This window comes from Budorcas taxicolor, chromosome 23 (assembly GCF_023091745.1).
Source record: "Budorcas taxicolor isolate Tak-1 chromosome 23, Takin1.1, whole genome shotgun sequence".
Lineage (NCBI taxonomy): Eukaryota > Metazoa > Chordata > Mammalia > Artiodactyla > Bovidae > Budorcas > Budorcas taxicolor.
Genome location: NC_068932.1, coordinates 21028601 through 21052382, shown reverse-complemented (window position 1 = coordinate 21052382; position 23782 = coordinate 21028601). Strand labels below are relative to the sequence as shown.

Genomic DNA, 23782 nt, shown 5'->3' with positions numbered 1-23782 from the left:
GAAGGCCCCTCCACCTTGGTCAGACATGGGTGGGCACCCAGAGAAGATCAGCTGAGAGGACCAAGCCATCACCCACATCTTTGAGGAATGAGCCAGGAAGGCTGCAGACATGCTGAGGAGAATGCAAAGAATGTGCTATATTTCAAAATGTGAAGGTGGTCAATTTATCCTTCCTCTGTCCTGTTTTCTTTGCTGCGTTTCTTTTTCCCAAAAGAGATGGAGGGATGGAGACCACTGCGGTCACATTTTCCAGCATTGGCTATATTTGAAAGAACTACACTTTAGAAGGTACCGTGTTTGAACACCCACACTGCATCAGAGAACCCCAGCATGGGGTACTAAAAATAAACACCCCACCCCAAAATACACACAGGTGCGCTCATGCACACACATACGCGCATCCTCTCAGTCCATCAGTGCACTGTAACGATAAACTGAGCTCTGGGGGTGAGAGCCACAGCTCAGACACTGGAAGTAAACCTTTGGCAAAAAAAAAAAAAAAAGGAAAAAAATGAACACAGACTTCCAACTCCTTTTTCCTTCCAGAGAGAAGGGACGTGGAGATGGGAGTGGAGGTGAAAGGACGCAGGGCTACCACATTGCCCAATTCCAAGGGCCCCACTTCCACCACTCAAGCCCTTTGAGTTGTGCAGTGCCCAGTGACCCAGCTGTAAGCTGCAGCCCTGAGAGGGGTTCCCACAAGTAACTATGAACAGAAAAGGAATTCCACTCCATGCTCCACCAGTTGCCCTGACTTTTGAGAGTGTTTGTGGAACATTATAGTGGGGTCTGACAGAGGTGCTGGCTTCAAGAGGCAAGGCTACATTTCTGCCCTTGCCATGAGGTGGATGACAGGTGGTGAGTTAGCTGCCTCAGCTTGACCCCACTTAGTCTACTTGAGACAGGAAGCTCCACAGACGTAGCAGAGGACTTGGTCTGGGCAGGGAAGGTCGTAGGATCTGGAGGCTCTAGCCAGTCGGTCTCAGGCAGGTTGTTGCAGTGAGGCCTGACCAACATCCAATGGCTAAAAATGAGTTTAAAAGCTTTAGACCAGGTCAGGCAGTATTGCCTTGGAGTTGCCGCTGTATGTTCCATTGGACAAGGTTAAGCAGTAGAAACCTGGTCAGCAGAGAGGCAGGCCAGTGTAGATACACATGCACACACACATCCACAAGAGGCTTGCACCCTCAGAACCTACAGAAGCCACTGCTAGAGGACTCCTCTGGCACCCAGGACAGAGAGCAAGAGCTGGTGCTGAAAGAAGGAAGCTGTATGTAAAGACTCCTGTAATCTGGACGTTTTGCACAATCCTTGGTTCCTCTGTCCCAAGGTGCTTTTCTGTGTATGGCTTGCGCTTGAAGGTCCAAGTTGGAACCCTGCCTAATTCACTCTCCTAGGAAGCTACTGAGGCTCTCAGAGGAAAGCCTCCTCCTCCCTCTTTCTCCCATTAGAGTCCTGTAGCATTCCTACCAGCCTAGAGCCTCACTCTGTGAAAACTGGGAGGGGGCAGACTGATCTCACAGACAGGACAGCTGTGGCCCTGTAGCCCAGATGTGGGGGCATCCGAGAGCATCTCCTCTCTCTCAGGCTGAGGCACTGAGGTTACAGGAGACAGAGCCGAGAGCCAGAAGTGGCATCCTGACCCACAAGGAGGGAGCGAGGAAGAAACACATACACGCGTGTGCAGGCACACACACGCACACACACCCCGAGGTTGACAGACTAACACACAGACATGATGACAACCAGAAGCTGGGGACTCCACACACTGAATGCAGGACTTTAGGGGGCAGAGAGGGAAGGTGCTGGGGCACAGAGGCAAGGGTAAGAAGTCCCTCCGAATGGGAGTGGAGTGCCAACCACCCTGCCTTGCCCCAAACACCTGCCTCCAGGGCCATGGCAAGAGTCCAGTCCATTAAGTGCAGCGTGCAATACTAGCGCTTGGAGTCTCCTGTCCTCATCAATGAAGCGGTGTGGACGGGCTAGCAGTCACCTGGCAGGAGGCCTTGACTCCTGGCAGGCTAGTTGTATCGGCCCTTGATCATTGTGTTCAACAAGGGCCCCACCTGTGGAAAGACATGAGGAGCCAGTCAGAACTGTCTGTCCTCTAGCCCCAGAGCAGGACGGGGTGTGTTTGGAGACATCAACGTCCAGCCAAGGGCAAGGACAAGGCTTTCATTCAGTCTTGTAAACCCTCTAATCAACTCTCTTCCTGGAGGTCAACCCGGTATTCTGGGGCATGGTCCCCTCCTCTGGGTCCATGTTGGATTACTTTCCCTCTCACAACACCCTATACACATAAGCAGCACCAACCTGACAGACAGTCAGTCAGAGGAGCTAACACTCCCCAGACACCTCAGAGTGTCTATCTGCGTGTTTCGTAAATGTGCCTTAAGAATCTTAAATACTTCTTTATCCTGAAAGGATCACTTGCAGTTGGGGCTGGTGCTCTCTCCCCATAGGTGCTATGGATGCAGAGGCTAACCACAAGACAGAGGTAAAGAGCATCACAAATACAAATCTCCCCCATTTATGCAATGGGCCACTGGCACACCTGTGTGGGAAGCGGGTCTCAACATTACCTAGAGCAGCCTTGGCACAGCTGGGAGCACGCGAGAAGATGCTTTAAAGCTCGCTTTCCGTTCCAGAAGAATCCCCTCAGGGGTCCCCAGCTGGCACACAAGCCCCATGAGGAACATTACTACTAGCATGGAACAGATTATAATTGATCTGCCAGTCAAGCCCAGCTCTCACCAAAAAATTAGAATTTTCTGAACATACCCATAACCTCTATGAAGAGAGAGGACAAGATACTGAAACAGACGAGCTATAGGGAACATGACACCAACCCTGACTTTCCCTGGTCACAGGAGTGCCACTCTGGGGCAGCCACATACCTCTTGTGGGTTCCCCAAGGCCTCGCCAAGCATCTTCTCAATGTTTCTCATTATGGCCACTTTCTGATGGGCTTTGAGAGGATATTCAATTCTCTTAGGAGTCGGGGCCCCCTGCAAAGGAAGCAGCAGCTCAGGAAATGGGTTTAGCAGGCTTCAGTGTCACGCACTGTACCAAGCACCATCCTCTTAAGAAACCCAGTTCAACTCCAACCCTCTTCATCTCCCTCAAAGACCCGGCAATCACTTCCAGAGACAGCCAACCTCCTTGCCCTACCCCCAAATAATTCATCACACCTACCTCACCCCACTCCCATCTAGAACAAAAAACCATAGTCACCTTATACCAGAAGTTCACAGTGATGGTTATCCCCCCATTTAGTAATGACTCTATGTGATGCCACCTGCAAGAGAATAAACAGGTTGCTGTTTGCCACCAGTACTTTTCAGAGGGACAGATCCTCTGAAACTAGCTAAAGTCCAGCTAGGGGATATAAGGAAGACAGTATCTTCACACTCCTCCTATCAAACACACCCTGGAGCTAGAGGGAGTGGTGTTTGGTCTTCAAATACCAAAGAGCCAACCCTCAAGCCTCTGGGGCCTCTTTGGACCAGAAAAACTATTATCTCATCTAGAGACAGTGTTGTCATTTCCCCCAGGTTAAGTACACCCATCATCCGGATATGCCAACCTTCCTGTACATTAAGTCCAATCCTGCCACAACTCAAAAGAAGGGACTTGGATAAGGCTTTCCAGGGAATGGGAAAGAAAGCTCCCCAGAAGCCCCCGGTCCTAGCCCCGTCCTCACCAGTACATTGGGATGTAAAGAACATCACCGGGGCCAACCACTGTTTCGTAACCAACCACGTTCTGGAAATTGGGAAACCTCTCGTAGTCAGGATTGTCAAAGTCCACCTGAGAGGTTCAAGAGGAAAAAAAAATTCAGTCAATCACCAAATTTTTATCTGTTACTTTGGTAATCAAAAAAGATCCCTTAAAAAGTCTTGAGAATTTTTTTTTAAATCCAACAAAGACACAACACACATTAAACATATGCAAACTCTCTCGGAGAATGACATAAGATGGGCAATGTTAAATGAATACTAGGCCTCGTGATCCTGAGGTCAAAAGCCAATCATCAAGGTTTACAGGTCAGAACCTACTCATGGCCTGCAGATTTGAGGAATTAGGACTCATCTTTCAGCCAAACTTTCAGAAACTTTCTCCCAAACACATATTCTAACCAGCAAAGACTCCTACACAAGGAAGCTAAGCAGCTTTCTCCTCAAGGAAGAAGAGGAGCTCTCTGGTTGGCCACAAAGTCAACTACATACCTCACTGAGATCCAGAAAAGACCTTCAGTGACATATCTCAATTCTATTCATCCTTCTCTTTATCAAAAAGAAGTAGCATCTGTGACAAAAGTAAACAATCATAAAATCTAATGGAGACATACACATTTTGTTTCATGAATTTATAATCCAATCAAACAAAATAACTAGAGCCCACCAGCATCAGTGAGGGCTTTGCCCTGAACATCTGGGGACCACCACAGGGGCCAGGAATATGTAAGCTACATTGTGAAACTGTCCTGAGTTTATCCAAACCTGGCATACTGCCACAGAGAAGGGGGACCCATGCCCATCTTGGATCTCAAAGGAGTTCTATACCCTCCTCAGATCACGCAAGCTCACCTGGCTCTGTCTGTCACAGGGATGATGAACAGGATATGGGTAGAGGCACTCAAACTGATCCGGAGGGAACAAAATGCATCGCTTGTAGCCTTTTATCTGTGCAAAGAAGTTCTGTTGTTCATCATAGTGAGCAGGTGTCACATTTCCTGTAGGAAAAAGGACATTTTCTTATTCAAGACAGTAGCGCTACTGCACAGGATGGAACACAGGCTTCAGTGTTACAAAGAAACCTAGTCTGCCCTCTCAGCAAAAGGTTCCAAATCAAAATCAGGGAGACTGTAATCACAACTCTCATTCAATTAGGTGTTACACTTTTAATAGGCGATAGGTCTAGTAGCAACATCGCTGGCTAAGGGTTCACCATCAGTTAGCAGAGTAGACTTCCTTAAATGACGGCTGCTGCCCTTACTGTATACAACTGCACATCAAAATGATACAAGCATGACAAAATAATATACTCCGTACAGCTATGCCCTGCTTTTCACAAGTTTGCTTTATACCACTTTGTTTTTAAAGGAGACCTATATTTGCACCTATTTTGCTAACTGAAAGAAATTCAAAGAGAATTTTCATTTTTACAAAGAAAAAGAAGTATCATTCAGCGTTTGCTCTGGAGTGAGCCACTACAGAGGCAGTGAGCATGAGCAGCAAGAGCGGCACTGCCAACCTCCTCCTCTATAAACTACACTCAGCCTCAAGCCACCACAGCTCTGACTGTGTGTGTGAGCATCTGTGCTTTATCTCTATTTACTTTGGGCATCCGTTAGCAAGATGTGCCCTAGGATAACTGCTTCTTTGTTTTACATCATCTTGGCTTATAGAAGGTTTCACAGGGATGGTCTGCTTTCAGACAGCTAGTGGGAACCTGCACTTGAACTCTTCTTGACAATGGCACAAACTCAAGGGAAACACAAGCAAGAGTTAGAAATAGTTGAAATGATGGTATCAGCAAGGCATGCATGCTCTTCTTTGATGGAGTTAACCAGTCATTTTAAGTTGTATATATGTACTTACTTTGGTAGCTCTTCTGGAGCTCACCAGGGGCTTTCCTGGCAGCTTAGACAGTAAAGAATCTGCCTGCAATGCAGAAGATGCGGGTTCGATCCCTAGGTCAGGAAAATCCCCTGGAGAAGGGAATGGCTACCCACTCCAGTAATTTTGCTTGAAGAATTCCATGGATAGAGGAGCCTGGTGGGCTACTGCCCATAGGGTTGCAAAGAGTTGGACACAACTGAGTGACTAACACTTTCTGGAGCTCAAAGATTCTCAACCTTTGCTCCCACTTCAACACACCTGTTGAACTGCAACACTTCTTTAGATCAACACTGGAGCTGTTGATTCTCGTGGGGGCAGGAGGGGCATAACAAATTCCTGAAGAGTGTTGTGTACTCTGAATAACGCAAATTATCTAAAATGCCATCTTGAATTATCTGCCCTTGTGTATGTATGCTCCTCTTTATAACTGGGGCTGCATCTGACAGTTATAAAGCGCCCCACTGTTTCTCTACACAGTCCTTAAGAGCTCAAGGGCCCTCTGCAAGGCATGGAGTTTAGAAAACATTCCCCAGTCCGCCTGAGTGGGCCAAGACAGCCACTTTACTAGGTGCAGAGTCCATGTGCATCCCTGAAGAAGACTTGCTCTCTTGTCTCCACCTGCTGCATCTGCTTCCTTGCCCTCTACCACAGGATAGAAAGGCAACATACAAATTCAGAGTCAAATAAACCAGAACTGGCTCCTGGTAGGTCAACCAAGAGTTGGCTTCAAAGGGGCAGGCTAAGGGACAATTCATAAGCTGCCATACTAGAAGCTTTCATTAATACTAGCAGTAAAAGACACAAATCTAGAGAAAAGACAATCAAAGGGGAAGAACAGACTTCAGAGTCTAGTGGTGACTGATAATGAGTAATTACTCCGCTTCCTTGTTCAACTCAATTTACTCACCATTTACTAAGTACCTCTACTATGAGCCTGGCACTGAGCTAGTGACAGAATTGAGACAATGACCCTGGCTGGTAAGTAGCTTTCTTTCTCCTCATTGGAGTTTAAAGGTGTCTCTTTTTAAAAAAAAAAAAAAAAGAATTATTCAAGTATTTGCTTATGTATATGTAAAATCCTCTAGCAGGATACAGAGCAGCTAACAACATTTGGTGCCTCCAAGGAGGGATGGAAACTGAGAGGCTGGGAACTGGAGTGTAAGAGAGATTTATCACTACATACCTATTTATACCTTTTGAATTTAACCCCCCAAATATATTATCTGTTCAAAAGATAAGTTCAATTTATATTGGAAAAATATTTCTCTTCTACTAGGATAAAAATCTATAGACATATCCAACAGAAAACAGCAGAATTTTAGAGAAATCGCCAGTATCTGAGGATATGTATTCAAAAAGCAATTGAGGAAGGGAAAAGGGAACTTTCTTTTTAGAGTGCCTGAAGCTATTTTAAGATGTAACATATATTAATCTCATTGAATCTTCATAGTCAATTTTAAGGTATTACTGCGTCTGTTTTACAAATTAGGAGACTGAGGCTTAAGAAAGTTACATGACTTGTTCAAAGTCATGGATCGAGTAAGTGGTAGGAAAAGGATTAGAAATCAGTTCATGTGACCCCAAGTCGTGCTGCTTTCTGAACGATTTCTTACCTTCCATGCCGATAAGCAGCAGGTTAGAGGTCAGCTGCCCCCAGCCACGCTTTCCCTGTTGCTTATTAATCCAGTTCCAGTTAAAACCCAAGAAGTCCATGACAATCTTCCTGCCCACAGTATCATTGAGTGTTTGCTGTAGATACAACCTATGTTCCCCAAAAAGAAAATCCCATTAGTGCATGTACACACTGTCTGTGACATGGCCTCCCTACACCTGGAAATTCAAACCCAAGCCCACACCAACATTTCTAACAAAAACAGCTGCAGTCATGGGACTCTCACAGAGCTGAATCCTCTCCTATCCTTCTCTGAGCTCTGTTCAACATCAAATTTTGTATTTTAAAGAAGTGATTCTTGGCTTTTCTGGGTCACACTATGAATCTTTTATGAATCCAAGAGAGGAAAAAAGTACCCAAGGGAGGTTCCCCATAAAAATGCACATACATCAAACTTTCATTTAATTTCATAGATTCCTCAAAGCCTACCCACAGACCCTAGAATGATGACTCAGCCTGTTCCAGAAACTCTCAGGGCCTGAGAAGTCTCTTTGGCCTCTGACAGTCATTGTGGCAGACTGTATTCCCTCCTTGTGAGAGTTATTCTTCTGCACCTCCTTGAAGTAAGGCCTGCTTATTTAACTTCTTTGGCCACCAAGCTGTCCACAGAAATGACTGGTGCTGCTTCCAAACTTTAATTTTAAGAACGGTACACACTACCACCACATTACTTTCCCTCTGCCACAGCAACTACAAAGTTTCAGATAGCAACTGCTGGAGCAATCTGGGTCCCAAAGTGGAAAAGATGACCTAAGTAAGAGCAGAGCCTCCAGGTGACCCGAGATGGACATGTAGCATGTGTGAAAAATAAACCTTTGTTGGTTCACATTGCTGAGTCCTGGAATGAAGCCTAGTTTATCTTAACTGATTCAACTACCTATCTATAGCAGCCATCTGGAACTGAAGGAAGAAACCTCACTAAGCTTTCTGCAGACTCAGGGCCCCTAACACGCCTGAAGAAGGTAAGAAGTTACTTGATACATATGAAAACCCAAACACACTTGCTCAAGTCCCCAAAGAAATATTATTTAGGGGGCAAACATGAAGGAAAAAAGTAATGGTGTTGAGAACATTATTTAAAAAAGCTCAAAGGTATCTCAGTGCCTGATGATAACCATGTTTAAAGCAACCTTAATTAAAAATCTTGCTAACTTGAAAAGAGCTACCTATGTGGGGACATGGAACCCTCAAGACTTGAATGCAACCTTGGAATGCTCCCCAGAGATTATAAAATACGTACATTCGTACAAATATTTCTCAAGTAACTCTGAAAGAGTCAGAAACACTTCCCAAACAGGAATCTAAACAATTCCTCTGAAACCTTAACAGTAAACGCTCAAAACAGCTCAAAAAGGATCCTAATACCCTTTACATCAGAATTGTAACAACCTGTATCATTACACAATGGAGTTAGTTAGTGCTAAAGTCAGCCAGTAGGGAAAAATCTGCAAACAGTCAAGAAATTTTCCTTAAGTCATCCATAAAGTACAGACTACACTCCTAGCTCACATTTAGGCAAAATGTTCTCACTGTGGGAAACAAAAACCTTAAAATGACTGGGAAACCAAAAGACTCATATCTTATCTCATACTCATTCTAGAGCATATGTTCACCCAACAGATTTACACTCCACCAGCATCATTTAAGTCAATCTTTCTTCTCAGTGTTGGTTGTGTGTGTGTGTGTGTGTTTGTCTGTATGTACATCAGTGCACACTGTGGTAAATTTGAGGACATTAATGTATGAACGGATTCAACTGCAACAGTCTCTATAAGACATAAAGAACAAATCTATTGTAATTCAGATTCTGGAAACTCTTTTGGTCAAAGTTCCAACATTATGACAATACCTAAGAGTTAGGAAGACGAACAAAAAGGGGGCGTGGGTGGGAAGAGAAGCGGATATTTCAAATCCTTTCATTCTGCCACATACTGCTAACAGAGTCTGAAGGAGAAATGGGGCTGGAAACTGAAGAAAAGCCCAGGGTTGGGCACAAAATGTGAGATGGAGATAGTCAGTCACCATCAAGTACTCAGTGACAGCAATTCCCCAGGAGCAAAGTTAAAGCAGGACTGGATGCTGTCAGAGAACTACATAAGAGAAAGTACTCATGCTGCTGCTGCTAAGTTGCTTCAGTCGTGTCCGACTCTGCGCGACTCCATAGACGGCAGCCCACCAGGCTCCCCCGTCCCTGGGATTCTCCAGGCAAGAACACTGGAGTGGGTTGCCATTTCCTTCTCCAATGCATGAAAGTGAAAAATGAAAGTGAAGTTGCTCAGTTGTGTCTGACTTGTAGCGAGCCCATGGACTGCAGCCCACCAGGCTCCTCCGCCCATGGGATTTTCCAGGCAAGAGTACTGGAGTGGGGTGCTATTGCCTTCTCCGGAAGGTCCTCATAAAGAGAGTTAAAAGGGAGAGGTAAGTCATTCCCCTATGTGTGTGGGTGTCTTATGTTTGCTCTTGTCAATACAATGCAGAACATCAATATTCTCCCTACCCTCACCTATTCAACTTTTCAGCCTGCGCTGCTCCCATTCAAATATTTTAGGACAAAGGCTGCAAACCTGCAGTCTCAGGAAATTCACTGACGTTTTAAACTGGCCTCTGGCAGCATTTTAAAAAATTTGAATTAGCTGCCCACACTTAAAGCTCAAAAATTTTTCTAAATAGAAATCCTGATTTCTAGCTTCTCTGTGGGGGATGGGGTGGGGCGGGGAAATCAGACTATCTGGCAACCCTGGGGCTGCGCTCCAAAATGGAAACCAGAGTTAAGTAATGACTTCTCACTCTGAAGAGGGCATATGCCTTCAGCTTCATCATAGCTTTCACTCAAACCTTCACTCCTATCATTCACCTACCAGACTCTGCTAGGCAAATGTGACTCTCACTTTATGAAGACAACAAATTTCAGAGTCACACTTCAAGTCTAGTCATTCCATCATCATCCCTCAAGCTAGAAAATTCAGCCTGAAATAAATACAGGAAAGAAAAACAGATGCCCTAGATTCAATAGAAAAAGCCATGATCTTGGAACTCACCTCTCTTCACCTCCTCGCTGCTGTATATCCTGCAGTTTCTCAACAAACTCATGAAATTTCATTTCTTCCCTGTTGGACCTTGGCTTAAAGTTCTGGAAATTAGCCATCTTCTTTTCATCATAGTACAAGAACTTGTGGGTGCTGGCACTGTACACGGAGAAGTCACCGTTGCCAATATTTTCTTGCAGGTATTCAAGGTCCCATTTTAGTGCAGGATACACAAGATTTGTGTCCGTCAGCACCACAGGCTCCTAAATGGAAAAAACAAATCAAGTTGTCCCAAGGAGCTGGTGGGTTCTTGTCCCAAGATTCCAACTATTTCCCAACTTCAAAATAACTTGTTAACTAGCATGAACGCCGCAAGTTCCATTTCTCCTCGCTTCCCTCTCCATCCCCGCTTAGGCCCCAGTCCACAGCCTAGCGGGTCCCTCCCTTCTACCACCACTCGCCTTTGACCTCTCCTCCCAACCAGGTCCCTTCCCCCTCCCCCTTCGAAGGCGGCTCCGCCCCCTACCTCATTCTCGATGAGCTCCTCCGCCCGGGGGTCGCTTTGACTCAGACGCGGGATGGGCCGGGTCGGGAAGGTATAACTCCGCAGTTGGGACTCATCCCAGGCGGGGCCAGGGCCTTCAGCCTCTTCCCGGGGTTCTCCAGAGGCCGAAGACGCGGCCTCCGTTGCAGTCGCCGCCATCTCTACCGCTAGGGACGGCCCCAGCGGAAGCGGAAGTGCGCCTATTCCGGAGAAAAACACAACGGAAACCATAGAGATAGGCAGACAGAGAGAGCGGCCCAGAGACATTAAGAACGCCCGCCCGAGCCCTTGGGGAGTGCCTCCTAATGGTAACCGATAGCTCTACACTGTAGACCTTCCGTTCAGTTCAGTTCAATTCAGTTCAGTGGCTCAGTCGTGTCCGACTCTTTGCGGCCCCATGAATCGCAGCACGCCACGCCTCCCTGTCCATCATCAACTTCCTGAGTTCACTGAAACTCACGTCCATCGAGTCGGTGATGCCATAGAGCCATCTCATCCTCTGTCGTCCCTTTTTCTCCTGCCCCCAATCCCTCCCAGCATCAGAGTCTTTTCCAATGAGTCAACTCTTCGCATGAGGTGGCCAAAGTATTGGAGTTTCAGCCTTAGCATCATTCCTTCCAAAGAACACCCAGGACTGATCTCCTTTAGGATGGACTGGTTGGATCTCCTTGGTGTCCAAGGGACTCTCAAGAGTCTTCTCCAACACCACAGTTCAAAAGCATCAATTCCTAGGTGCTCAGCTTTCTTCACAGTCCAACTCTCACATCCATACATGACCACTGGAAAAACCATATCCTTAACTAGATGGACCTTTGTTGGCAAAGTAATGTCTCTGCTCTTCAATATGCTGTCTAAGTTGGTCATAACTTTTCTTCCAAAGAGTAAGTGTCTTTTAATGTCATGGCTGCAGTCACCATCTGCAGTGATTTGGGAGCCCAAAAAGATAAAGTCTGACACTGTTTCCACTGTTTCCCCATCTATTTCCCATGAAGGGATGGGACCAGATGCCATAATCTTCGTTTTCTGAATGTTGAGCTTTAAGCCAACTTTTTCACTCTCCTCTTTCACTTTCATCAAGAGGCTTCTTAGCTCCTCTTCACTTTCTGCCATAAGGGTGGTGTCATCTGCATATCTGAGGTTATTGATATTTCTCCCCACAATCTTGATTCCAGCTTGTGCTTCTTCCAGCCCAGCGTTTCTCATGATGTACTGTGCATATAAGTTAAATAAGCAGGGTGACGGTATACAGCCTTGACGTACTGCTTTTCCTATTTGGAACTAGTCTGTTCCAGTTCTAACACGTTCTAACCACGTCCAGTTCTAACTGTTGCCTCCTGACCTGCATATAGGTTTCTCAAAAGGCAGGTCAGGTGGTCTGGTAGTCCCATCTCTTGAAGAATTTTCCACAGTTTCTTGTGATCCACACAGTCAAAGGCTTTGGCATAGTCAATAAAGCAGAAATAGATGTTTTTCTGGAACTCTCTTGCTTTTTCCATGATCCAGCGGATTTTGGCAATTTGATCTCTGGTTCCTCTGCCTTTTCTAAAACCAGCTTGAACATCTGGAAGTTCATGGTTCACGTATTGCTGAAGCCTGGCTTAGAGAATTTTGAGCATTACTTTACTAGCATGTCAGATGAGTGCAATTGTGTGGTAGTTTGAGCATTCTTTTGCATTGCCTTTCTTTGGAATTGGAATGAAAACTGACCTTTTCCAGTCCTGTGGCCACTGCTGAGTGTTCCAAATTTGCTGGCGTATTGACTGCAGCACTTTCACAGCATCATCTTTCAGGATTTGAAATAGCTCAACTGGAATTCCATCACCTCCACTAGCTTTGTTCGTAGTGGTGCTTTCTAAGGCCCACTTGACTTCACATTCCAGGATGTATGGCTCTAGGTGAGTGATCATACCATCATGATTGACTGGGTCGTGAAGATCTTTTTTGTATAGTTCTGCATATTTTTGCCACCTCTTCTTAATATCTTCTGCTTCTGTTAGGTCCATACCATTTCTGTCCTTTAGCAAGCCCATCTTTGCATGAAATGTTCCCTTGGTAACTCTAATTTTCTTGAAGAGATCTCTAGTCTTTCCCATTCCGTTGTTTTCCTCTATTTCTTTGCATTGATCGCTGAGAAAGGCTTTCTTATCTCTTGTTGCTATTCTTTGGAACTCTGCATTCAAATGCTTATATCTTTCCTTTTCTCCTTTGCTTTTCACTTCTTTCCACAGCAATTTGTAAGGCCTTCCTAGACAGCCATTTTGCTTTTTTGCATTTATTTTCCATGGGGATGGTCTTGATCCCTGTCTCCTGTACAATGTCACAAACCTCAGTCCATAGTTCATCAGGCACTCTATCTATCAGATCTAGTCCCTTAAATCTATTTCTCACTTCCACTGTATAATCATAAGGGATTTGATTTAGGTCATACCTGAATGGTCTAGTGGTTTTCCCTACTTTCTTCAATTTAAGTCTGAATTTGGCAATAAGTAGCTCATGATCTGAGCCACAGTCAGCTCCCGGTCTTGTTTTTGCTGACTGTATAGAGCTTCTCCATCTTTGGCTGCAAAGAATATAATCAGTCTGATTTTGGTGTTGACCATCTGGTGATGTCCATGTGTAGAGTCTTCTCTTGTGTTGTTGGAAGAGGGTGTTTGCTATGACCAGTGTGTTCTCTTGGCAAAACTCTATTAGCCTTTGTCCTGCTTCATTCTGTACTCCAAGGCCAAATTTGCCTGTTAACTCCAGGTGTTTCTTGACTTCCTACTTTTGCATTCCAGTCCCCTATAATGAAAAGGACATCTTTTGGGGGTGTTAGTTCTAAAAGGTCTTGTAGGTCTTCATAGAACCATTCAACTTCAGCTTCTTCAGGGTTACTGGTTGGGGCATAGACTTGGATTACTGTGATATTGGTTTGCCTTGGAAACGAACAGAGAGCATTCTGTCGTTTTTGAGATTGCATCCAAGTACTGCATTTCTGACTCTTTTGTTGACCATGATGGGCTACTCCATTTCTTCTAAGGGATTCCTGCCCACAGTCGTCGATATAATGGTCATCTGATTTAAATTCACCCATTCCAGTCCATTTTAGTTTGCTGATTCCTAGAATGTCAACATTCACTCTTGCCATCTCCTGTTTGACCACTTCCAATTTGCCTTGATTCATGGACCTGACAGTCCAGGTTCCTATGCAATATTGCTCTTTATAGCATTGGACCTTGCTTCTATCACCAGTCACATCCACAGCTGGGTATTGTTTTTGCTTTGGCTCCATCCCTTCATTCTTTCTGGAGTTATTTCTCCACTGATCTCCAGTAGCATATTGGGCACCTACCGACCTGAGGAGTTCCTCTTTCAGTATCCTATCATGTTGCCTTTTCATACTGTTCATGGGGTTCTCAAGACAAGAATACTAAAGTGGTTTGCCATTCCCCTCTCCAGTGGACCACATTCTGTCAGACCTCTCCACCATGACCCGCCTGTCTTGGGTGGCCCCACAGGGCATGGCTTAGTTTCATCGAGTTAGACAAGACTGTGGTCCTAGTGTGATTAGATTGACTAGTTTTCTGTGATTATGGTTTCAGTGTGTCTGCCCTCTGATGTCCTCTTGCAACACCTACTGCCTTACTTGGGTTTCTCTTACCTTGGATGTGGGGTACCTCTTCACAGCTGCTCCAGCAAAGCGCAGCCACTGCTCCTTACCTTGGACGACGGGTATCTCCTCACCGCCACCCCTCCTAGGACTAGACAATTGTTTCACTGAGTAGGAGTCATCATTTGAGCTAACCAGTTCACAAAATATTATTGCTCAGTGCATCCAGGCCTACACAACAGGCAAAGAAAAAGGCAAGTTTAGTGAAGCATTAAATTTTACCCTGACGGATGGGGAGAGCCACAAACTTGACCCACCTAAGGAAGTCAGAAGGAAAAGCAATTGTCCAATATATAGATGTTGAGCAAAGTTTGATCTGAAGTCCTCTGCAAAAAAATATATGGCAACTTGAATTCTTCCAAATTCAAAGGCGTTTTTTTTTTTCTTTGCTTGGCACCATTTGATTTCTCTGCTATCTCACCTACTTAAAAGGCATTTTTGCCTTAGTCCAACTCTGTTTCTTGACTGAATTAGATCAGGGTTTGCTATTGATCAAGTGCAGATGTCATCCCACCATTCTGAACATCAATTAGTTGCTCATTTGCAAGAGGGCTGCTGCTGCTGCTGCTAAGTTGCTTCAGTCATGTCCGACTCTGTGCGACCCCAGAGACGGCAGCCCGCCAGGCTCCCCCATCCCTGGGATTCTCCAGGCAAGAACACTGGAGTGGGTTGCCATTTCCTTCTCCAATGCATGAGGGCAAGTTGCTGTAAAGTAATTCTCCCCCAAATTTCATACACTGAAGAGTATATATCAATTTTTATTGCTCTGATATATATTTGGGAATGTCTATAATAATGGATTCTACTCCAGAACAGTAATCACCCTAAAAGTTCCTGGAAATATGTGCATGTATATACTGTTTTTTGGAAGGACTGATGCTAAAGCTGAAACTCCAATACTTTGGCCACCTCTGATGCTGGGAGGGACTGGGGGCAGGAGGAGAACGGGACGACAGAGGATGAGATGGCTGGATGGCATGACCCACTTGATGGACAAGAGTTTGGGTGAACTCCGGGAACTGGTGATGGACAGAGAGGCCTGGCGTGCTGCAATTCATGGGGTTGCAAAGAGTCGGACACGACTGAGCGACTGAACTGAACTGATATACTGTAAATTATGCAAATCATACTTGTGTAAAGAAAAGCATTCATATGCGAACAATAATGCCCCTCCCATTCTTTTGTTGGGCTAGTGTTCGCTAATTGTGGTTCGGCTCGAAGTGTGCTTATCCAAATCTAGCAAATCTGGGGCGAGTTCAAATAATAGGACTGGTTTTATATTTGTTGGGTTGAGGTGACTGAGACATTCGGATGTAAACACGGGACTGAAAAACTGAAGAACAATTTGGCGGAGCGGGGGGTAATTCCCTGGAGGTCCAGAGGTTGGGACTACTCGCTTTCAAGGCCAAGGGTGCGGATTCAATCCCCGGTCGAGAAATTGGGATTCCCCCAGCCGCGCGGCTGAAACAAAACAACCAGTTTGGGGCCAATTTGTGTGTTGCATCGTGCCTCTAACTAAAGGAAATAATTAATGTGGAAAACAAAACGTGAACAAACAAAACCAAACACTAAATTTGAAGAATGATCACGTTTGAATATGGAAAGAGGAACTGCCACTGAAGGAGAGGAACAAGGCAAGCAGTCAAAGAGATTCTCTCTCTTTAGTCGCTAAGTCGTGTACAGTCCATGGGATTCTCCGGGCAATAACACTGGAGTGGGTTGCCATTTCCTTCTCCAGGGGATCTTCCCGACCCCGGAATCGAACCCGAGTCTCCTTTATTGCAGGCAGATTCTTTACCGACTGAGCTATGAGGGAAGCCCTAGAAAAGAGATTAAACAGGCTCATTTTACTTATACAGGTCCTGGGGGAGGTGGGTCAGCTGTCTACCGAGATGTTCAGGTTCCGAGTGCCCGCTATTCCGGGATGCGTCTAAGTCAGCAGAGGGAGAAAAGGGACTCAACAATCAGAAATGTCAAAGCAGTGACCCGTTTGATTTTCTGTCCTTTCCGCCTTGCCTCTCAGCCTCTACGGATCCGCTCACCTTCCCTCTGGTTTACCAGCACCGCTTAAGCCCCGCCCTCACTGAACCTTAACTCTTTTCTCCCTGATCTCGTTTGGCCCGGCTCAGCCGCCGTGACAAGGTCTCTGCGCATGTGCAGGGTGAAACGGAAAGAAGGTGAAGATGGCGGCGGCCAGAGCGGGGGTCCTGGGAATCCGATGGTTGCAAAAGGCAGCCCGAAACGTGGTGCCGCTGGGGGCACGGACAGGTCCGCTAGAACGGGCGAGGCCTCAGTGTGGGTGGGAGGGGGAAGTGCCTGAGGTTTATTGTGTCGGGCGCAGGGTGGATTTGGTGGGGCACCACGGCCGCCGAGTGCGGGAAAGGGCGGAGGTAGGGTTGGCATATCCACAAAAACGGAAGGAAGGTCTGCTGGTCCCTCGAAGCCTCGGGCTCTGACCTTGAAGCGTGAAGCTTTTAGAGTGGCAGAGAAAGTGGGGTCGCTTCTGACCTGCCCTCGTTTGCCCTAGCCTCCCACATTACCAAGGACATGCTCCCGGGACCCTATCCCAAGACCCCAGAAGAACGGGCTGCCGCCGCCAAGAAGTATAATATGCGGGTGGAAGACTACGAGCCGTACCCAGATGATGGCATGGGGTGAGATAGGGTCTGCTCGCACCCGAGTAGTAGTGGGAGAAGTTCGGACTGGGGTGGGTGGCTCTACCCTGACCCTTTTTCCCGAACCTTTTCGTGACCCGTCAGAGTCAGTGATGTGGGTGCTTTTCTCGGTGGAGAGAGGTGGGAGGGGATGGGTGAGCAGCTGCAGTCGCGAGGACTTTAATTTTCTCCTTGGCTCAGGCTGTTTCCTCAGATGAGGAAGCTGAGGTTTTAATAGCTCCCTTGAGGACCCCTGAATAGCGGGAACCTTCTTGGTCCATCCAGAGTGCAAGTTTTCATTTAGATTGAGCATCTGCTGGGCTCAGGTGCTGTCTTCCAGGCACGTGACCAGGCTGGAGCTGGACTGCTGTCATGAGAACCTTATTTGTAGACCGAGTACTCTATATTAATATGTGTATATTTCTGTCTTTTTAAATCGTTGCTGTTAGCGTTGTGGAAATCTTAGCAACTTTAAAAGGTTAAATAGCTAACTCTTACTCCAGTTGATGATTTTCCCCCATACCCCTTAACATCTCTGTGGTTAATTACCTGAATTGATTACTGTCACCCTCATTTTCTCCCTAGCATCACTCTTTCAGCAGTGATTTTAGCAGCTCCTATTCGTCTTGTTGTTTTCCAATCACTTTCTGTGACACATGTCTAGTTGTCATCATTTCCTATGACTTTTATTGTGTTGTGGACAAGAGCAGCCTCGGTAGCAGTCTGTATAAGATGAACCTGAACTTGTTGAAAGATCCAGCCTATCACACCGGAATGCCCGCTATTCCGGGAGGCATCTAAGTCAGCAGAGGGAGAAAAGGGACTTAACAATCAGGTGTTTGAGGCTTGGAGATGTTTGTCAATTTTGTGGCTGAGAAACAGTTGCTATGAAGAGTACTTCTCTCATCTGTACCTTTTTGTTTCTATTCCAGTTTACTGGGCAACCTTAGGTTCAGACTCTAAACTTCAGTTTCTTTTTCTGTCTACTGAGGAAAACAGAGTGATTGATTGTTAAATTCCCTTCCATTGCTAATGTTATAACATGGCATGACTTTTTTTCTTTTTGTTGAAAGAAGATAAGAAAAGCTTACATATGTTAAATAATGTTTCGGAGTTTGACATGAATTTTTAATAACAATTTGGACTTCTGCAGTTAGTGCTGTGCTTAGTGAGTAAAAAATTGAGATTTAATAAAACAATAAAATAGCAACTATTTTACTAATGATAACTTTGATACTGGAAAGCATTCAGGAAAATTAATCTCTTTTATACCATTTGTAGGAATGTAAATTGCACAGTCTTTCTGGGGGGATATTTGGGATATTTACCAGCAGCCCTTTAACCCAACATTCTCAATATGTGCACCACAGGAAAACACTGAGATCTTGATTGGAAGGTTAGTTCCTCTGTCCTTAGTGGGAGGCCATTATCTTGTCACTTGGTTTCTCATCTCAGAGATGAGAAGGCTGCGCATTGTCGGAGGCTCTCAAAGCCGTGTCCAGAAGTTCTTGCTGTCTCTCAGGTATGGTGACTATCCGAAACTGCCTGACCGCTCACAGCAGGAGAGGGATCCATGGTATGACTGGGACCACCCAGACCTGCGGTTGAACTGGGGTGAACCGGTGAGAGAACCATGTCCCATTTGCCCTTTCTTCCTTTTCCCTATGTCTTCTGTAGATCAGATGGCACTTTTCTGCCCAAGTGGGCTTTCCTAGTGGCTCAGTGGTGAAGAATCTGCTTGCCACTGCAGGAGACATGGGTTTGATCCCTGATCCGGGAAAATCCCCTGAAGAAGGAAATGGCATCCCACTCCAGCATTCTTGCTGGGAGAACCAATGGACAGCCCGTGGGGTTGCCTAGAATTAGACATGACTTAGTGACTAAACATCAACAACACTAAGGTTTTTCTGCCCAAGGAAGCAGGGTCAAGTGCTCTGAGATCTGAGGTTCCGTGTGTGTGTGTGTCTGTGTGTGTCTCTGTGTGTATGTGTGTCTGTGTGTGTGTCTGTGTGTGTGTGTAAAGGACTTCTGAGAATAACTGAAGCTCTGAGTTGTGAATGTTAATGATTGGGACTGTCTCTGATCAACCAAACACAGACATAAGCCAGCATCCAGTCCTGTGGGCCAGAGTATCTCAGATGTGGCTCTCAGAATATTGCCCAGGGCAGGAGAATGCCTTTCAAGTCTTGTATGAGGCTCTGATCACTCTGGACTGCCTGCCTTTTGCAGGAAGAGCAGTGTGTGATGGTGATCTGCCTTTCTGTCTCAGATGCACTGGGACCTGGACATGTATATCAGGAACCGTGTGGACACGTCCCCGACTCCTGTTAATTGGAACCTCATGTGTAAGCACCTTTTCGGCTTCGTCGCCTTCATGCTGTTCATGTTTTGGGTAGGGGAGACTTACCCCTCCTACCAGCCTGTGGTGAGTATCTGAGGAGTGCTCCCTCAGGCACACTTTCCTGAGGGAATGCAGTCTCTGGAGTAGAGATCTACCCAATATTAAGCTTGGCTTCCTGGTGAGGCCTAGCCTATAGAGGGCTTTAGTTCCTTAGCTACTGGCCTGGAACAAGTACGAGAGCACAGCTTTTGCCTGTATCTTGGGTCAGTCTGAGTGAGAAGAAACTGTGTAGGACTAGATGAGGAATGAGAGTGAAGAAGCCAGCTAGTCTTTAGAGTTGCCATTTGGGGAACTGTACTTACCACCATATTTCAGCAAGTGATCTTTTAAGGTAGAGTCCAGGAATCTCAAGTTGAAAGCTTATCCTTTATTAGTGTGAAGGGCATTTTCTATAGGAAGCAATTAAATGTTTACTATAAGCATGGACAGTTAATTTTAGAGAACATGAAGGACACAGCAAATATACTGTCTGTATAGAACAGACTTGTTGCCAGGGAGGGGGTGGGGAAGGGATGGATTGAGAGTTTGGGATTAGCAGATGCAAACTAGTATAAATAGAATGGATAAACAACAAGGTCCTATTATAAAGCACAGTGAACTATATTCAATATCCTGTGATAAACCATAATGGAAAAGAATATGAAAAAGTGTGTGTGTATATATATACAGACACAAACACACACAACTGAATTACTTTGCTGTACAGCAGAAATTAACAAACATTGTAAATCAACTATACTTAAATAAACTAAAAAAAAGAATGAAAATATACTCTCTTGCTTTGAGGACATTTAATTTGGATAAGAAAATTTAGATACGTGACGTGAGCAACATTGGCACATATATAGGAATTTGGCACAGTTTTTGTATATATATGTGCGTAGTGAATATATGTGCTTGTGCTGTTAGGGAGGATTATGCTAGATGCTAAAACATATTTTTAGATGACGGAGAGAAGTTGAAGAGAACATTTGGAGGAAAAAAACAGAATGGAGAAAGAGGACAGTGAGTTAGCTGGAGTGGAATAGGTTTATAAATAGGTCTCAGACAACCAGCTGCACCTGGGGAACTGCTAAAAAGTCAGATTCCTTAGCTCTTGGAGAGCCTAATTCAGTAACTCCACAGTGGGGTTCTACAATCAATATTTAACAAGTTCCCAGGTAATTTTGATGTGCTGGGAAATCAGGTGTGGAAACTGCTGTGTTAAAAATATTGTGAAGTGCATTTGATCAGTTTGGTTGGGCACCTTTTATTGCGTGGCTGAGGGATCTGGACTTGATGGTATAGTAATGCATTAATTCAATAAATGTTTATGAAGCTCCTGTCATGTACTGGGTACAGAAGGTGCCAAGGGTTGGGAATACATTGATGACTTGGCCTGCCTCTAGGAAGCAGGGAGACATGTTGGGATTTTGAACAGAAGAATGCTGTAATGATGCCTAGGTTTTTAAAAGATTAACCTGGGAATAGTCTACAGGGCAGACTGTGAGAAAGGTACTGAAAGCAGGAGGCTGCCGTGTCTCCAGTTGGCTGCACAGTGCTGCCTCTGCTGAGACAGGCAATGTCCTAATGGTAGCGCGCATGTCTGTGCACGGACACAAGCCTTCCTACCGAGCCCCAGGGGCCCCAGGCTGGAGAGTGCACATAGGGCTGGTGTGAGCACTAACTTCGCTTCAGGAGAGCAAGCAACGCAGTGTGGCTCCTCCATTTTTCAGTTCTGTAAGCACATCACCCTTTTCTCCTCCCCTTGAGCTGTGTTCTCTGACAGCTGTTTGTTGGTAAAGCCAGCAGCCCCTAAAGCACGTCCAAGCCATGTTTCCTCTGTGCTTCCCCCACTGCTGCTCCTGCACGCCTCATTTGCTAGGCCACTTTAGTGGTGGAACCATTAGAGGCTGAGTGACTTAAAGGAGATTGAGTCTGCCTCAACCCCGAGAGAGTGGGATGGATGGATGCATCATCTCATTTAGAAAGCTTCCCTCATGCTCTCCCTTTCTCTCTCTCCCTCCTCTTTTTCTCTCTCACACACACATATACTGTAGGCACACCTTCTCTTACACACACACTCTCTCTCTCTGTAGGCACCCCTTCTCTTACACACACACTCTCTCTTTCTCTGTAGCACCCCTTCTCTTACAATCTAGGCTTTCTCACTGCCTTGGGCTGAGCTGGGAAGAAGAGTACTGTCCCTGCTGTTCTGGCCCAGCTGGGTCTCACCAGAAGCTACTGTGTACCTGTTTACTGTGTGTGATTCTTCCCTCAGGGTAGGCTGTAGCCAGGTGTTGGCTGGATATATGTTGTTCTTGCTGACCTGTGTTTTTTTCCTTAGGGGCCAAAGCAGTATCCTTACAATAATCTGTACCTGGAACGAGGCGGCGATCCCAGCAAAGAACCTGAGCCAGTGGTTCACTATGAGATCTGAGGAGGCTTCATGAGCTTTGTGTTCCCTAACTGACTCCTTCAATCCTAGAAATTTAACTTTAATGAAATCCCTAATAAAACTTTGTGCTGTGGTATCTGTGCCTCATTTCCTCTGGGAATAGCTACTGCTTAAGCATGACTCATTTGAAAAGACCCTGATGCTGGGAAAGATGGAGGGCAGGAGGAGAAGGGGATGGCAGAGGATGAGATGGTTAGATGGCATCACCGACTCAATGGGCATGAGTTTGGGTAGACTCCGGGAGTTGGTGATGGATAGGGAGGCCTGGCGTGCTGCAGTCCATGGGGTTGCAAAGAGTTAGACACGACTGAGTGACTAAACTGAACTGAAGCAAAGAGGATGTTGATTTGTTAATTTTGCTGGGAAAGGTAGTTGAGGGTTCCAGTTGTGTAGCAGGTAGTTAAGGGTAACTCCCCATTTACAGGGTTTTCTGACTTCTCAAATTGAAACAGGTTTATTTCCCATAAAAAAAACTTTTAATAATAGTAGTTAGCTAAAAAAAAAAAAGTGTACTCTTACATGTTACAAAATACTATAGGATAAATAGGTGTTCTAGGACAGGCCTAGGGCTGTGATTGCCTCTAATTTTGTATGTCTCTTATAAGAATATGTATTTATTAAAAACAGCATTGTAAATCAACTATCCTTCATTTTAAAAAAAGAGAATATGTATTCCAAAGCAGCTTCTGAATCCTAGACTGTTACAAGTTGACATTACCTATATTTATGAATTAGAGGATAGTCGCAGTTATTACTGAACCTATGCATGGCTTTCATTACCTTAATGATTCATCCAAGCTCCTATAATAGCCTTAGAAAGAGAAAAACCGTGTTTTTAAGGGTCTATCTCAATGCATCTGTTAAAGAGAACCAATTTATGTTCTTTTCTTCCCTTTAGGGCCATTTTCTTAAATTACAATGATACTGCCTAAAAACCTGTCCCATAAAGTATACATTCAGCATGATCTGTGGAAGCAAGTCCATTCACGTTAGATAAGCAGTCCTTTAGAGGTGTGAAGACAGTGAAAGACGTTTATGAGATCAGGGAGTGGGTCTGCTGAAATGCCTCTTTTTTTTTTTTTTTTTCTTTTTTGAAATGTCTCTCTCAAGGTCTCCACTGCTTTTTTTGTCTTCATTCTCTGTCCTTTAGAACATTTGATAATTTAACAAACGTCTGTCTGCCTAATATATATGACACTGATAGGCCTTGGAGATAAAAAGTTGAACAAGAAAATAATTGCCTTCAATGAGTTACCTAGAAAAGAAGACTTAGCATTTATAAAAAGGTGAAAAGAGTTTCTAAGATGTCCCAGTTGCAGTAAGAGTGTTTTTTGGTTTTTTTAAAATCATGTCCTACTTGAAACTGTAACCTTATACCTTTGGTTCAGATTTCTTTCAGAACACACACCTTGGCCTCATTCCCTCCTTTGAGGTGTTGCCTGAGGTTCCGTTTTCAATTCTGTTTCTTATCCACTGTTGTGCTGAGAAATTCACCAGTACCCTACATTCTTTTCTGCTCTGAGTTCAAAACTTCCATATCCATGTGAAAAGGAAATCTAGAGCTGTGTCACAAAGACAGGGCCCAATCATAACCAGCTCACCATCTTTGGAGGTAGACTGGACTACAGTAGAATTCATGCATTAAAGTTTTGAATCAAAATAACTTAGATCCAAAATCTTCAGCTGCCTACAGAACATTTTATTTGGAAATGCCATAATTCCTTCAATCAATAGATATATATGATCACAGATACCCCTGCCAACTGTTTACCTGT

General features: G+C 45.1%; 2 protein-coding genes across 2 annotated transcripts; one reads left to right on the top strand and one right to left on the bottom strand.

Moving 5' to 3' along the window:
• Window positions 1–240: 240 nt before the first annotated feature.
• On the bottom strand, window positions 241–11053 carry HIF1AN (hypoxia inducible factor 1 subunit alpha inhibitor). Its single transcript, XM_052661177.1, has 8 exons — window positions 10849–11053; window positions 10335–10585; window positions 7238–7386; window positions 4590–4735; window positions 3704–3810; window positions 3235–3298; window positions 2898–3008; window positions 241–2066 (listed from the first exon to the last, which is right to left on the bottom strand). The coding sequence occupies exons 1-8, from the start codon at window positions 11023–11025 to the stop codon at window positions 2022–2024; spliced, it is 1050 nt and encodes a 349-aa protein (XP_052517137.1). The 5' UTR covers window positions 11026–11053; the 3' UTR covers window positions 241–2021.
• Window positions 11054–16643: 5590 nt separating this feature from the next.
• NDUFB8 (NADH:ubiquinone oxidoreductase subunit B8) lies at window positions 16644–22083 on the top strand. The gene is made up of 5 exons (XM_052660897.1): window positions 16644–16783; window positions 17043–17169; window positions 18692–18791; window positions 19439–19594; window positions 21897–22083. Exons 1-5 carry the CDS (start codon window positions 16699–16701, stop codon window positions 21987–21989), a joined length of 561 nt encoding a protein of 186 aa, XP_052516857.1. The 5' UTR covers window positions 16644–16698; the 3' UTR covers window positions 21990–22083.
• The last annotated feature ends 1699 nt before the right edge of the window (window positions 22084–23782 follow it).